Source organism: Pseudopipra pipra, chromosome 1 (assembly GCF_036250125.1).
Source record: "Pseudopipra pipra isolate bDixPip1 chromosome 1, bDixPip1.hap1, whole genome shotgun sequence".
Taxonomy (NCBI): domain Eukaryota; kingdom Metazoa; phylum Chordata; class Aves; order Passeriformes; family Pipridae; genus Pseudopipra; species Pseudopipra pipra.
In genome coordinates, this window is record NC_087549.1 from 93,199,595 (window position 1) to 93,214,436 (window position 14,842).

The 14,842-nt window shown below is 37.4% G+C and overlaps 1 protein-coding gene across 1 annotated transcript in view; it reads left to right on the forward strand.

The window, feature by feature from the left end:
• The window catches only part of CDKAL1 (CDK5 regulatory subunit associated protein 1 like 1), a 411,527-nt gene that overhangs the window by 115,947 nt on the left and 280,738 nt on the right, over positions 1-14,842 (forward strand). Inside the window, exon 6 of the mRNA XM_064665704.1 lies at positions 11,155-11,251. Coding sequence (XP_064521774.1) covers positions 11,155-11,251 — 97 coding nt within the window. The remainder of the gene's footprint in view (positions 1-11,154; positions 11,252-14,842) is intronic.

A 14,842-nucleotide genomic window follows, 5' to 3' on the forward strand; every position in this document is an offset into this window, starting at 1 on the left:
TCCTGACCTGTGGGTGATCGCTCATCAGAAATGGGACTGAGGAAAAGGTTAAAGATGATTACAGAAACTTTATCTGTAAAACACCTAGCTCATTTTGCATAGGACTTGTGAAATAACCTTTAAAAATGATTCATTGCTCTCATGATAGATTATTATCTCTAAAAAGCCACTGATCAATAACCTACTGCAATGAGGCCTTTCTCTTGACCTTCCTGATCACTGGAATGGGTGATAAAACTGTGAAATCCTGATGAGGCGTTATATGTGATTTACTATGCTCAAATACTTACTGCTGCTGGTTATATGCTGCATACTTAGTGCTGTGTAGTGTTAGAGCCTACCTATTCTTCAAAAATAGAATATTTCATCTATGTCTATGTATGAATCTGTTAGAATTAAAGTTTATGGGAAATTTGGAGGAAAAAAAGAGGAAATAGAGCCTTGGGAGTAAAGTAGTTGTCATCATGTGCCTATATTTATATTCAATCCACACTGGATTGCTGTTTGTTAGAAATTAAGACAGAAACTAACTTTTTTTCTTAGAATCCTTTAAATTGTTCTGTCCTTTCAGATATACACGTGACCTAAAACTTTCATGAACCCATGCATTTATTACTATCCTTATGAAATGCCTGGCAGTGTATTAAACTTGTACAATATCATCTATTGTGAAAAGTACTAGAATATCTTGGTTATTTTAGGAAACATTCTTAGGCAAGCTAATATGCTTAGAGAAATTACCTCTTCAGCTCTGATAGAAGTTACAATTTTTAGCTCTTTAAATAATATATTTTGAACTAGATTTAGATGTCTAAACTGGTAATTTCTCTGAGCTACTTCTAGGACTCGTCTCTTCCTTTTCATTCTCTCAGCAACCCCCCTGCAAATGGTCTCCCAACCATACACATCAAAAAGCCTAAGCCAGGATGGAAGGAAGCGTGCTGCATAAATTGTTAGCAATGAGCAGATGTAGGTACTCTGATCAGTCCCACCTCACAGTGGGAGTGCACTAAAGCCATCTTACACTGCTTGATGCGCTTTTGAGCTTCCTGCTTTCTAATAGCATCTTCTCTCTTCCCCTGCATAAGCATCAGTGACAACAACTGAGTGGAGAATTTTTTCAGCCATGTACCTGCAAAAGCATGGTGCAGTCATCGTTCAAGTCACCCAGGAATTTTTGTTTTGTTTTTGATAATGTGATTAAAAGTGCCTGAATAGAAAAAGAAAAAATCATTTTTCTTCAGAAGCACACTCAGACTTCAGAAACACAGACTCAGCTTCAGTCTAAAGAAATAGAGTAGTAATATCTGTTCAGTTTGTATTGTATTGAGTAGTGCAATGCTCTTCTAAAGCATCAAGTTAAAGCAGTGTAGGAGTTTGTTGCTTTCAGGAACTGTGGTGAATTTGTGTGAGTTTGGAAAGCACTAAGATGTTTTACCAACACAGAAACCATACAAGCAAATGCATATGTCAAAATGTAGTCCATGGAGAATTGTTTAGACCTTTACCATTCTTTTAGATGTGGTATGAAACAATGAGAAATTAAAGATATCAATGAAGAGTTAGTTGTTGTAGCTTCATAATCTCCTGAGATAAGGCTGATGGCTAAGTAGCCTGTTGCAAAGATTTGAGATGTATGGTGAAGACCAAGAAACGTGAACCAACTCTCATGAATTGGTCTCAGTTGTGGAAAAAGTAATGCATGAGCAGGAGATTGAGGGGAGGCATTTATTACTCTTTACTTGGCGGGGCTTCACCTGGATTACAGTGTAGCAGAGGCAGTTGAGGGATGCAAGGAGACTGGAGCAGGTCCATTGGAGAACTACTGAAATGGACAGGCTGTCATGAGTTTGGCACGTAGGAATCTAATGAATAATCTAATAGTATTCTGTAATTGCTTGAAAGACAATTGCAAAGATTATGGAACCAAGTTCTTCTTGATTTGACCAGGAAGACATAACTGACAGCAAGTTTCCCAGCCTTGACTGGGTAATGGTGTTACCAGGAGTCCACTTGTGAGCGGGAGGTTAGGCCAGGTGATCTCTAGAAGTCTTTTCCAATCTACCTTTCCTTGATTTTATAAAAATGAGATTGAACGGAGAGGATAAGAGACAGAATACTATATAGTTTGTTACTTCTACTGCTATTCAGATATTATGATCAGTTCTCATATCTTTAGATTAGGAAGAGCTTACTGGTCTTTATTGGAAGAATTTAATTAAAACAAGCAAACAGAGGTTAATAAAAATGTGATACAGTGTAATTTGGACAGAATAAAGGTTCCAGTATTTAGGACCTAAACCTCTTTTTTTTTTCTTTCTGCTCTGTTCTTCGTCACTTGTTTCTGTTTCATCACACTGTGCTATACACCTTATCTGTCTCATATTTCCTGACAAAAACTAGGCACAGTGTGGCTGTTGAATTTTGTTTCCTCTTTTTTGTTGGATAACTTCTGACAGTCTTCTGTGCACATAAGATGAAAACTACATTTAGTGGCTCTTAAGAAGTTATTTTTCCTTTTTTCATGTAGTAGTTGTAGCCACCTATTTCTGAGTAACAAAAAGCCTTGATGGTCAGAATTTTGGCTGCTCCTCAGGTCTGTGGTTTTCTTTCTCAGCTGCCCTGGAGGAATCCAAGAGAAAATGAGTTGGCTGTTAGCTCCTTTGTTATCCTTGACTTTTTATCACAATGTTCCATGTCAGACACACCATAGAATCCTGCAGGGGTTTCTATTCTGATGACTCAATAAAACAATACTGTCAGTGTCATGTACTGTTCTGTGTGTTTAATCCATGTAAATTCTGCTTCCATTTTCTGGATTTTCACTGTCCTCACCCTATGGAAAAAAAAATCCTGGTGTGTTATACTTACCAAAAATGTTAGAAAAGTACTTATAATAGCTTCTAGAACAGCAACCTCTTTTGATGATCCTTTTTAAATTTTGTAGGTAGTCTGTTACTGAGAGTCATCCTACACCTTTGGGGGGAAAAAATGGATTATTTAATTTTCATTCAAAACTAATTTCGTTTTTTAGCCATTGTATCAACAAGGTTTTATATTACAACAATTGGCCATGCATACGTGTAACTTGAAGCCTGCCTTGACTTTGAACCTGAGAAGCAGTGTAGTATTTCACGGATTAATTAGAATCATTATTTTATGCCCTAAACTGCACTTCTTTTATTTTTAAAGGGATGAATAGAACTAAGAGGGGGAAGATTGGGAAGGTAGAATAGAATAAATGGTCAGTTAACTAAACATAAAGGCAACATACGACACAAATACTACAATAGAATATTGTTGTTCCTACAGGAATGTGTGTAGAAAGAACAGAGGTATAGTTGAGTGGGCTATATAAAAGTTCACTGTAATGATTTTGACTTCCATTTCTTTAATCTGTCAGAAGTTTAATGTCCCTTTCCAAGTGAATTTATGTGAGATTTTCTTTCTCTGGTTTTGAGACAAGTATATCTTTAAACAGTTCATCTATATATGCAAAAATAAATTCAGAATAGGATTAAATTTTCACATTTAAAGGGGGAGAATGAAGTGTTGTTTTTTTGAAGTAGTAGAAAGAATGTGAAAATGCTTGCACTTGGAGGAAGGTAATGGAAGAAGGCAAAGAGAAAAGGACAAAATTACTTCTATAGCTTTGGAGCTATTTCTACTTCTGAAAACTCTCTTGCCATTGTTATTTCTTAGATCCTTGCTGAAGAAAGACTAACATGAAACTGGAGATGTAGAAAGAAAGTGAAATATTTTTAGAACCTTACTACAACTTGTCATCTATGTGATAAAGGACATAAGGCTTCAAGGATATGCAAAAACTGGTAAATTTTTTTTTAAAGGCAATTCCAGTTTTTGCCACCTGCAGCACTTCCCTGGCATGTGGCTGCCAGCAACCTCTGCGTTTGCAAGACCAAGTAAGCAGAACTTCAGTATATGTGTTACTCTGTGCCTCAAAGAAATTCAGGATACTCTGCTGTCAGCAGAGAGCTGAAGATCAGAACTCAAAGGAGGGAGGAAGAAAACATAGTACTGTTCTTACCAATAATGTGCTTAAAAATAAGTCATAAACCCCAAAATTTGTAGAAGAATGGTAGGAGCCTAAACAGTTGCAAAATATTGCAGAAAGAAATTGCTTCTCAGTGTTTTAGCAAATAGCTTCTATAAAGCATGAATGTCACCTGTGTTAGCCAGTGAAGGTTTGTCAGTGTTTAACAAGTCCTGGCAGACTGTACTGTTCACTTGACTAGAGCTGGGGGAGGTTTGAACCGGTGAGTGGGTGTATTGGCACCTGGTCTGATACCTCCCTTAACAGAGCCTGTTTAACAGTCTTGAGAGGACAAATGCTGTTTCTAGTATTTTCTGTTGTATGACAAGGTCCCCTCAATCTTTTAAATAAACAGAAAAAGAAAAAACCCCACTTTCCAATAATAAGGAAAAAAAATAATTTAAAACATATATGGTTTTTAGCCAACAAGTAAAAATCTGTTCGCCACCAGCCAACACAAAATTTTTTAAGGAGCAGGTTGTGATTAAGTACACTTTGCTTTTAAAAACTTTTTTTTGTTGTTGTAAGGCTGATAATTTCTAATTATGGGGTTTGCAGATTTGCTTTCAAATGATGGTCTATTGATTTTTTTTAAATCTGCTTTTTTCAATCATCTGGAGGGACAGGAACTGGCCTGTAACCAGGTTTGCCTAGCCTGACCAAAGGCCATCCTGGAATTTTCTGTCATGTTGGTCAATTCAGCTTAGCTTAGGGCTACAAAAATTACCAGCCTGGGCGAAGGTGAGATTTATGATATATTCCTTCATCTCATCTTCCTTCGTATATTCTGGTCTGCTTTTTCAATTTCAGAAAATCTTTATACTATTAATTTGAAAGCCTTTGCAGGAAAAAAAGACCATCATTACCACTAAAATATTATATTTGTTTGAGTAATGACTGCCCAGGAATAGCTCTTGCATCTGTAATTGCTGCCTATAAAGTTACGTTTACAGAAAATTGGAGTAAAACTCGTGCACAGATTTGACTGGGTCTAGAATTTCAAATCAGATTGCCTTTTGCAGACAAAGCTGCAGTCACTTCACTTGCATGCCATGTAGCTGGATGAAAACAAGTTTCCATTCCTCCCAGAAACTTGGGGAATAATTTGGTATGTAGCATGAGAGTGTTGAAGTTATTCTCAGAGCTGGCATTTCACCTTCTATGAAAAGCTCTGCTAGGGGAGGATATTTTTATACTTTTATTTATTTATTGTTGCTTGTAGCTCATCTGTACAACCTCAGGTTGGAGTTTGATGGGGCAAGCATTTTTTTCTTTTTGAAGTATTTTCAAGTATTTGAAGTATTCTTTTTTGAAGTATTTTCAGAGAAGACATGCTTGCTTTTGTCAGGGGGAGGACTTGCAACTTATTTTTCCCCCAGAGTATTTGCATGTTACCTGATGGTTTTTGCCAAAGGAGACAAGTTCAGTGAGTGCAGCATGGTAACTAAGATGGTTGCTTTGCTGCAGCCTGGTCCTGTAAGAGCAATTCAGTAAACTCCAATAATCAACATAAGCATCCTCAAATGAACTTTGCATTTTCACGTGCCTTGCAGACAAATTACAGTAATTCTTTGGGGGCTGTGGAAGTGTACAAGGGAACTGACAGGCCTAAGTAGACCCGAGTGGTTCTGCTCTGATTGGTAATGTTGATGAGCTTCCCTCAGGTTTCCCACAGGCCTTTGTCTGTGGGGCTGTCCCTAAGCTTGAAAGCAGAACATGGATGAGTTTCCTACATCCTTTTTGCTTTCTGTTCACCCACGCTGCTCAGCATATTGTGACCTCAAAGGTTTCACAAGACTTCTCAAATTCACCAGAGATGAAACAAGGAGTTCCCATGTCCTTCTCTTTTTCTGTTTCCTTCTAACAGCTTTCCCTTGACCTCCATTTTGGCCCTGCTGCACCCCTTTTTGCATGAGCTAACTTAATGGAATAAAATGGTTAAAACCCCCCAAACTTGGCTCAATAGGTTTCTTCTATATCAGTGAGTTAAACGGGGCCCTGGAAGGCCCAGTGAGCTGTAGAGCTCAGAACAGAGATACCAGATGGCCAGAACTGAAAAAGAGGAGAGGTTGAAGTTGGAGAAAGGTAGGAGTTAGCAGCAGCAGACAGAGAGGATGGGATGCAAGCCTTTGGATACTAATGAGACATTAAATTGGCTCAAAGCCTGTAAAGCTACGATTTAAGTTGCAATTTGTAATTTTTCAAACAGAAAATAGCTGTGTGATTTTATGGACTTTCAGCAATGTATTCCAAATTCTATACAGGCACCATCTTTTCATTCCAGGGGTGTTGTGCTCTCTTTAAAACCTATGGCTTTCTGCTGATTAATTCAGTAGATGTGATGGTTGGAAGATCTTTCACATACTTGCATCTTTAGCCAAATAGCATTTCATTTTCCCCAGAGACATCACAACACCATTTCTGGAGGGAAGTAGTATCTCCTCAGTTTTACTTTTTGTAATGTTTGACAGCCTGATCTCATCATATACCCAGCTAATACTGCATTCAGCTAGAGCTGCTGTAGCAGAACTTTTTCATGTATACTAATATTTCTTTGGGCATTTCTGGACAGAAACGTCCTGTTGATTTATGGCTTCACACCTTTCTAAAATACCTGATAAGGAGTGTTGTATATTTTGTGTAATAGGAGGCCCTGACAATGGCATGAATAGACTACTCTGATGCATTGCACAGTTCAGTTTAACTATTCATGTTATGTGAAAGTTACCAGGTTTGTGCAGGTACAACAGTGAGGAGATGAGTACCGTGTTTGGTAAGGATAGTTCATTGGTGTAAAAACTTACTTGAGAGTATGGTCAGTTGTCATCTCCTGGATTCAGGTTGAAATAATTCCTTTTTCATTTCAGATAACAAAATTGCTTCTTGCTGTACTTTAGCATTAGAAATAGTTCCTCTTATTATTTTTAAACATTTCCCAACTACTATCAGTGCAAAGCTTAACAAGCTCACTGTAAAGCACATTCCCCCTTATTTTATTGCTTTTGCTGAAAATTCCACTCTTATTTGTATTTGACTGTTACCTGTCTTGCTGCCAGCAGCCTTCTGCTCATTGTTTATACACTTTTTCATGATTTAATTCCACCAACAATGGGTTTTGGAGGAAAAAAATTCGGGATTGTAGGCATAATATTTGGTTTCACATATCTGGTACTAGAGCAGCACTTTACAAATTGCCTGTTTCATGCTGACCAGTCTGTAGTTTGTCAGCTTGCCTCACTGCAGACCAGACTGCTTTTGATTTCAGAGGCCTGCTAAGCCTTCCTGTGCAGCTGGAATACTTTGGTGGGTGGTAGTGATGGCTCTCTGAAAGCTATGAGTTACTCACTTAATAGTTCACAGCTTATGAGTGTCCAGTGGGCAGCTCTGCTTATGGAAAGGGAAGTGAGCAGGTGAGTGGTGGTGATCTGGCTTCTCTTGTCCCTCCAGCAAAGAGCAAGTTATCAATTACTTTCAGTGTCACAGATTGTCTTTTGTTGAACTTGGCCTATCTTCTCTGCTTCCACTTTTTTGTTGGCTTCCTCAGATTTGAACCTCAGGGAAAGGTCCCTAACTTTTTATTGTGGTGGTTCAACCTGAGTAGCCGTATGAGTCATGAAAAAGTGGAACAGCTTCCTACACTGGCTGCCATGGTATCCAGCGCTGTTGCTGTACACACAGTGCAGATGTAGCAAACACTTAGGGGGTGCTTTTTTTGAGGATGACAGGTGTTTCTTTATCTTTGTCATATTACTGGCCAAATTTTCTTGGAGCTTTAAAACTGAAAAATAGAGGATCAATGCAACAACATGTTATGTAAAATTGTGAGCAGAATGTTTCAGTTTGAGCAGGTTCCTAACAGCACAAATGAAAGTGCACATAAGCAAGACAGGAATTCTCTAGTTACATTTTTAAGTTTGCTTTGTAACAGGCAGAATAAATTGAACATATTTCATTAGGTCTGATAGTACAATTATAGTTGCAGTGGCTGTTTCTATGCAATGGAGTATAATCTGTGATCTTATATGAGTCCTCTACTGTATGCAGTGCTTCATGCCCCTGTTGTTTCTCACTTGTTTTTTGTTCTCCACCCATTACTTAGGAAGTAGCTTGAATAATTCCTTTCTTAAAAAAATAATTGCTCTAATTAAATTTCTATTCAGATGTATATCTTGCAAGTAGTTTTTTAGAGAAGAGTGTATTTCTAAAAGATGTTTCCTGAATCAATTAAATTGAAAGTTCAAGGTAAGGTTCATGTAACTGAAAAATATAAAGGGTTCTAAAAGAGAAGATGTTTTTATTCATACCACCTACCAGATTCCATGAGGTATTATTCTCATTACTATTCATGTTCTGGAGGGATAAAGGCTCTTCTAATACAGTTCTTGTGCTAACTAGATTTCTGAAGAATAATTTTTGTAGACTTTTGTTAATATGAACAGGGCTTATTAAACAATATTAAAAGGAAGTGACAATATAGTAGTGGAATGCATATTTTGAGAAGTGGTTTCTTGAAAATGAGGCAAAAAAATTCATCATTTCCTTACAAGGGTTTTTCATTTATGATGGTTTTCATGTATTGTATGGTGTATTATAGATGTAATGAAAATTGGCTATGATTGAAAATTTAGTTCTGGCATGTCCACGTAATTGCATTTTAAAGGAAAAAATCTCAATGTACAAAATTCTTTATTCTGTAGAGACCTGTGCAACTTTAAAAAAGTTAAATGCAGGCAATGCTTATTATGAAGAATATTCATTTTAACTTTTCCCCCCTAGCTCTAGTTATAGTCCCAGAAGATATGGCAAAATGTTAAAGCTGTGAAATAACATTAAAATGCCATTTAATGTGTCAGGGGAAACTTTGTTTATTTTTTTTTCTCCGATAAAAAGACTTGAATGAAAGCTTTTTCTTCTGTAGTGCTCACAGGTTTTCAAGTAGATGGAGACGGCTGTTGCTAGCAGCAGATTTTACCAGATGCTGAGTTGCCTAGGGACATGTGCTTTGTTTGCTGGAGACAGGGCTTATTGTCTTGCCTCCAGGCACTAGGCTGAGTCTGTAAAACTATATAAGTAGTGATTTTTATCCTTTGAGTTAGTGGAGTGTCACATGGTGCTATGTGACATTTTTAGGTAATACATGAAGTACAATTTTTGTTTTGTTTTGTTTTGTTTATTTTTTCATGGGTATGTAGTAGGTAACCTCCACTGAAGTATTGCAAAACCCTTAAATATATACCACTGAAAGAAAAGAGGGATTGCAGACTTTGGAGACATGTTGCTACCTAAGAAATGTTCCATGCCTAAGAAGAATACTGAATTAGTGTTTCATCATAGTTGTTTATCCACAGAAATATGAGTAAGAAAGAGGTGAAATAAAATTTGCAGTCATATTATACACCTTAGCATGCAAGTAGAGGACCAGTGAGGTTCTGTATGATGGATGTTTGAAGATTTCCTGAAAGTCCACTAAAACAAAATTGGATGCTTTATAGAGATTTGCTGCATTTATATTGGATAGAGGTAATAGCCATAATCCATTTTCTTGTTATTTTACACTTGTGTTTGTGTAGGATATTTATTTTTTTCCTTTAAAATACTTCATTTTAGTGCAACAGCCACTACGAGGTATTTGGCAAAATGGCCTGTGATCTCCTTTATTATTACAATTTGTGTAATATTGTGAGATTTCATTTTGAGCTATAATTTGTAAACAGATTTGTTCGTAAGTGTGAAGTGAAAATTGTGAGTAGCGTAACTCTGTGTGGTACTAGTCTGTTTTGAGCTTGGGGTTTTTTGTGGTTGGTTTTTTTTGTTTGTTTGTTTTGTTTTGGTGTTTGTTTTTCTTTGGTTGAACTTGCCTTTGCTGAGGATCTACAGATACTCATGTAGCATCCGTGTGCTTGTTGAACATCACTTTCTCTAGTGCATTCAGCTTGGAGACAGCTCAACCGAGCTGAAGAGTATAAAATTGTCTAAGTAATTGTGTCTTTTGGGTAATTTTTCTAAAAAGTGTTATGACGTGTTGTAGCCTATTCCAGCATAACAGTAAACACTTCATGAATTCATACATTGCTGGAGAAAATACGGATTTACAAGGTTCCAGTTTGACAGAAGTCTGTCGGGAGATTGTGATACAACATGCAACTGTGAAAGATCGTTCTTGGAGCAACCCCGTAATATGTTAGACCTAGCAAGTCTGGTGAAATTATTCAGTGCTTCTCTTCTTTAATGTTTTGCACATTATAATGCAGTAGTCATGTTGGCTTAATGTGCTAATGGATGATCTTCAAAGTTAACAAACATAAGCAGGTTCTGCATCTCAGTGTTTCGTCTACAGCCACTAGTTCTGTTCAGGGCTTCCATTACTTCCAAGGCTTGATATTCAGTGTTGAATTCAAAATGAGTCAAAATGTTACTAATGAAATGAACACTTTAACCATTTAATCTTAGAGTTTTGGTTTCTTACTTGATGCTAAGGTAGCATCGAAGCTAAGGAGTTATGTAAGTTAATATCCAGTCAAATGCTTCTCTACCAGAGGCAAGCACTTAAGGTTTGAAAGTGCTCAATATGCTTAAATGTTTTTAAGTAACTGCGTATTTTAAAGTAAATAAACATTTTAAGTGAACATCAGAAGACTGATGTAACTGGTAAATTCTGACTGGTACTACATAAATGGGTCTGTTCTGAGCTAGAGCTTCCTGTCTGCATAGGCTGTCCCTTGCATTCTGGGTAACTTTTCTTGAATCAAGGTTAATATCTCTGCCCCATATTTCTTGACCAGTTTCTCTGCTGTCATTGTGGCAAATAAAAGTTAACTGAACTTTCAAGACTGTATTTTTGTCCAAGATATGCAGTGGTTATGTTCTCTGTAGATACTCCCCAAATTGAACCGTGAGTGCTGTAGCCTGAGAGCCTCATATAGAGTTTTTTCATGTGTTGATCTGTTTGGTTTCTGAGGTTCAAACACGTACAAGTTGCTTCTGATTTTGAAATGTTTTCACCGCAGTTGCTTTCCTGTGTCACATGCATAATATGACTACTTTGAAGTTGAAAATGATAATTTTCAGAAACTATTAACACACTGTTTGTCCTTCTTTAGGAAAGCCCAAGAAGGGAAGAAGAAAGTCGTTGTAGCAGGCTGTGTGCCACAAGCCCAACCTCGTCAGGACTACCTGAAAGGCTTGAGTATTATAGGGGTAGGTACCTTTGTAAATTAAGAACCAAAGTTTTTCGTAAATGTTTTCAATTGGTCAATGTCAATATATAGACTTTGTTGCCTTTCTCTTGGAAAAAACAGCAGAGAAGCTTTCTGCCATCCCCACCCCCATTGAGTCTTCTTGCATTATACAACACTTAAACCTTCCTTCATCTGGGGTGATTTACTTTGTTTGTGGCATGAGAAAGAAATGGATGCTGTTATTGGAACTGAGTTCCAGTGCCCTTTGTAGCCTGAAAATTTCGAGGCTTCATCCAGGATAAGATATCAATTACTGTGGTCTTAAAAATATCACAGTTTATTTGCTTTAAGACAAGCCTTAAGACCTTCGTTAAAATCAGTGGATGAAGTGTGGGAGACAAGAGCATATAAATTACATGGACACAGCTGAGAGTTTGGTGGTTGTTTTTTTACTTCACACTATTAAGAAGAAGAGCAAATAGCAATGGTTATTTTGTTTAAATTTGAGGCAGTCTGAAGAGTTAAATCCACTGATAACTGGGTTGTTAAACAGTTACCAAACGTTACCTTGAAAAGGTAAGCAGAGAGCTTTGACTTCATTCAATTAGTCAAGTGCCTTCAGTGTTTTTATGCAGTACTACTGTATTTTGAATCACCTTTGTAAAATAGTAATGAAAATAGTAATGAAAATCTGGGAGTCAAACCATAAGTTCACAAAGATTCTTCATTGTTCAAGCCTTTAATTGTTAGTTGTTTAAGCCTTTTAGCTGTAAAAGGCATGTTTGAGTTGAAGCAGTGGAGTCAGTGTGTGAGCACTGCAGTGAAGCTGTCCTGTGTTGTGTCAAGCCAGAGCAGATGACTGTGCAGCCTTGTCTCTATGTTAAAAATTTAAAGAGATCAGTGTGTTTCCACATCAGTGTAATGAATTTCACTTGAAACTAGGATTTTATAGGAACAACAACAAAAATCTTCCAACGCAGTGGGTGAGCAGTTGGCTCACAGGTAGAACACAGAGGGTAATAGTGAATGGGGTAACCTCTCACTAGTGGGGTTCCACAGGACCTCCATCTCTTCAACATCTTCATAAATGACTTGGATGCAGGACTGGAAGGGATACTAAGCAAGTTTGAAGATGACACAAAACTGGGAGCAGCTGTTGACTCCCTCAAAGGCAGAGAGACCATGCAGAGAGACCTTGACAAATGAGAGGACTGAGCAATCACCAACCATGTGAAGTTCAACAAGGGAAAGTGCTGGATTCTGCACCTGGGATGGGGCAACCCTGGATGTCTGTACAGACAGAGGAATGAGATGCTGGAAAGCGGTGCCATGGAAAGGGACCTGGGGATCCTGGTCTATGGCAAGTTGAATATGAGTCAGCAGTGCCCTGGCAGCCAGGAGGGCCAACCATGTGCCAGGTGGCATCAGGCAAAGCATCACCAGCCAATTGAGGCGATTGTCCCACTCTGCTGTGCACTGTTATGGCCTCACCTTGAATATTGTGTGCAGTTTTGGTCACAGCAATACAAGAAAGATATTAAGCTCTTAGAGAGCATCCAAAGGAGGGCACGAAGATGGCGAAGGGCCTTGAGGGGAAGCCGTATGAGGAATGGCTGAGGTCACTTGGTCTGTTCAGCCTGGAGGAGACTGAAGGGAGACCTCATTGCAGTTACAACTTCCTCATGAGAGGAAGAGCAGGCACTGATCTCTTCTCTGTGGTGGCCAGTGACAGAACCTAAGGGAATGGCCTGAAGTTGTGTCAGGGGAGGCTTAAGTTGGATATTAGAAAGAGGTTCTTCACCCAGAGGGTGGTTGGGTACTAGAAAAGGCTTCCTGAGGAAGTGGTCACAGCCCCAAGCCTGACAGAGTTCAAGAAGCATTTGGATGATACTCTCAGGCACATGGTGTGAGTCTTGGTGATGGTTCTGTGCAAGGCCAGGAGCTGGACTCAATCCTTGTGGATCCCTTCCAACTCAGCATATTCTATGATTCTGTGAAACTTTCTCTTTCATTAGAAGATCATACAAGATGTAGTTGTTCAAAGTAATTTAGAAGTAAAATAAGTTAGTTTGTAATTAGGAAAAAGATAGCTTCATTAACTGATTTATTCCAATGCTTTATAAAGATGGACTTCATGCTATTCCAATTTTTAATTACTGCTGTCACTCAAAATATTGTATCTCTCATTTTTTACCCAGCTACCACTTTTTCAGCTATGTTTATTTCTACAAATTAACTCAGGGTCCAGAAATTAGATTCAGGGGCTGCTGCTATTTGGTATAGAGTAAATTACATTAATGGTTACAGTTTAAGGAAGAAGCAAGCTTTCCATTAGACTCTGAAGTCTTACTTTATACAAATATGTGCAAGAGAACTGAGTGCTCTGTCATCTCCAAGACTGACTAATTAAGTGTAACTTACTCTGTGCTGAAGAACAGGAAAAACAAAAATTGGTGAATGAATTTCCTTTTGGCTCAGAGGTGACATAGTTATGTGATCTATAATTGGTTGTTTTAGTGAATATAGTGATATCTACACATATGAAGACAGGAAAAAAAAGAATGAGTCATTATCCTTTGACCAAGACTGTAATTTGATATTTCAGTTTTGATGAATTTAACTAAGAAAAAATTGGGGGACCTGAAGCTTGAGGGTTTTTTTTAACAATTTTTTTTCTTTCCTTTTTTTTTTTAAGTTTCCTGTTAGGTAACATGCAATTTCTGAAAATTAACATTTTTATCTTTATTTTGGTACCTAGAACCAGTGTTTAGTGAAAAATATTTGTAATTTTGTATTTATTACAAAAAGATTTTTGTTAGGAATTTAAGTTGTTAATGTGGTGTTTCAAAGTACTTTGTAACTAGACCTGAAAATGATGAAATGGTTTCTTCACAATAAGGACACTGTTTTCTCACTGTTGTTGCTGTGGTAAAACTTACTGTACTTTAAGTAAAAGATCTTTCAGCTCAGAAAGGTCTTAAACTTGAGGCATAACCATTAGCAGAAGCAAAGCTAAGAGCAGCTATTATCAACATTTTCAGTTTGTATATTTAATATTTTCTTCTGATTTTGCAAAGAGTGTGTGTGAGGGGGTGACTGTATTTAAAGGATAAGAGTTATCTTACTGTTTCAAAATATTTTTGAAAGGCAATTTTGACAGAATAAAGAAATAGAAAATGTTCTGTTGGCAGTAGGATATTGATTCTACTTTAAAATTTTAAACATTAAGAGTACAGTTTTGGAAGTCTTGCTTTAATACCAGGTTGGTCTCATCTTCAACTTGGCTGAGAGACATAGATGATTTATTGTTGCTTTTGTAAGTTCTGCTATTTTTTGTGTTTTTTTCCTGTTTTTTTTAATATATTTTATTTTAAAAAACAGTGTTGTCTGAGAATGTGGTTATTTACCAGCAAATATAACTCCCTTGGGGTGGCTTTCTGAAGGCAGAGTGTGTCAGAGGGCTCTTCTTTTTCTCTTGTTATAATGGAGAAGGAAGTTGCAATATAACTACCAGAGAAATTCTAGTAAGTCAGGGTTTGTTTTGATCTGCATTTGAGAATTACAGGACTTAGTTTCCACTGTTCTTATGGCTTGATTTGAACAGAAATAA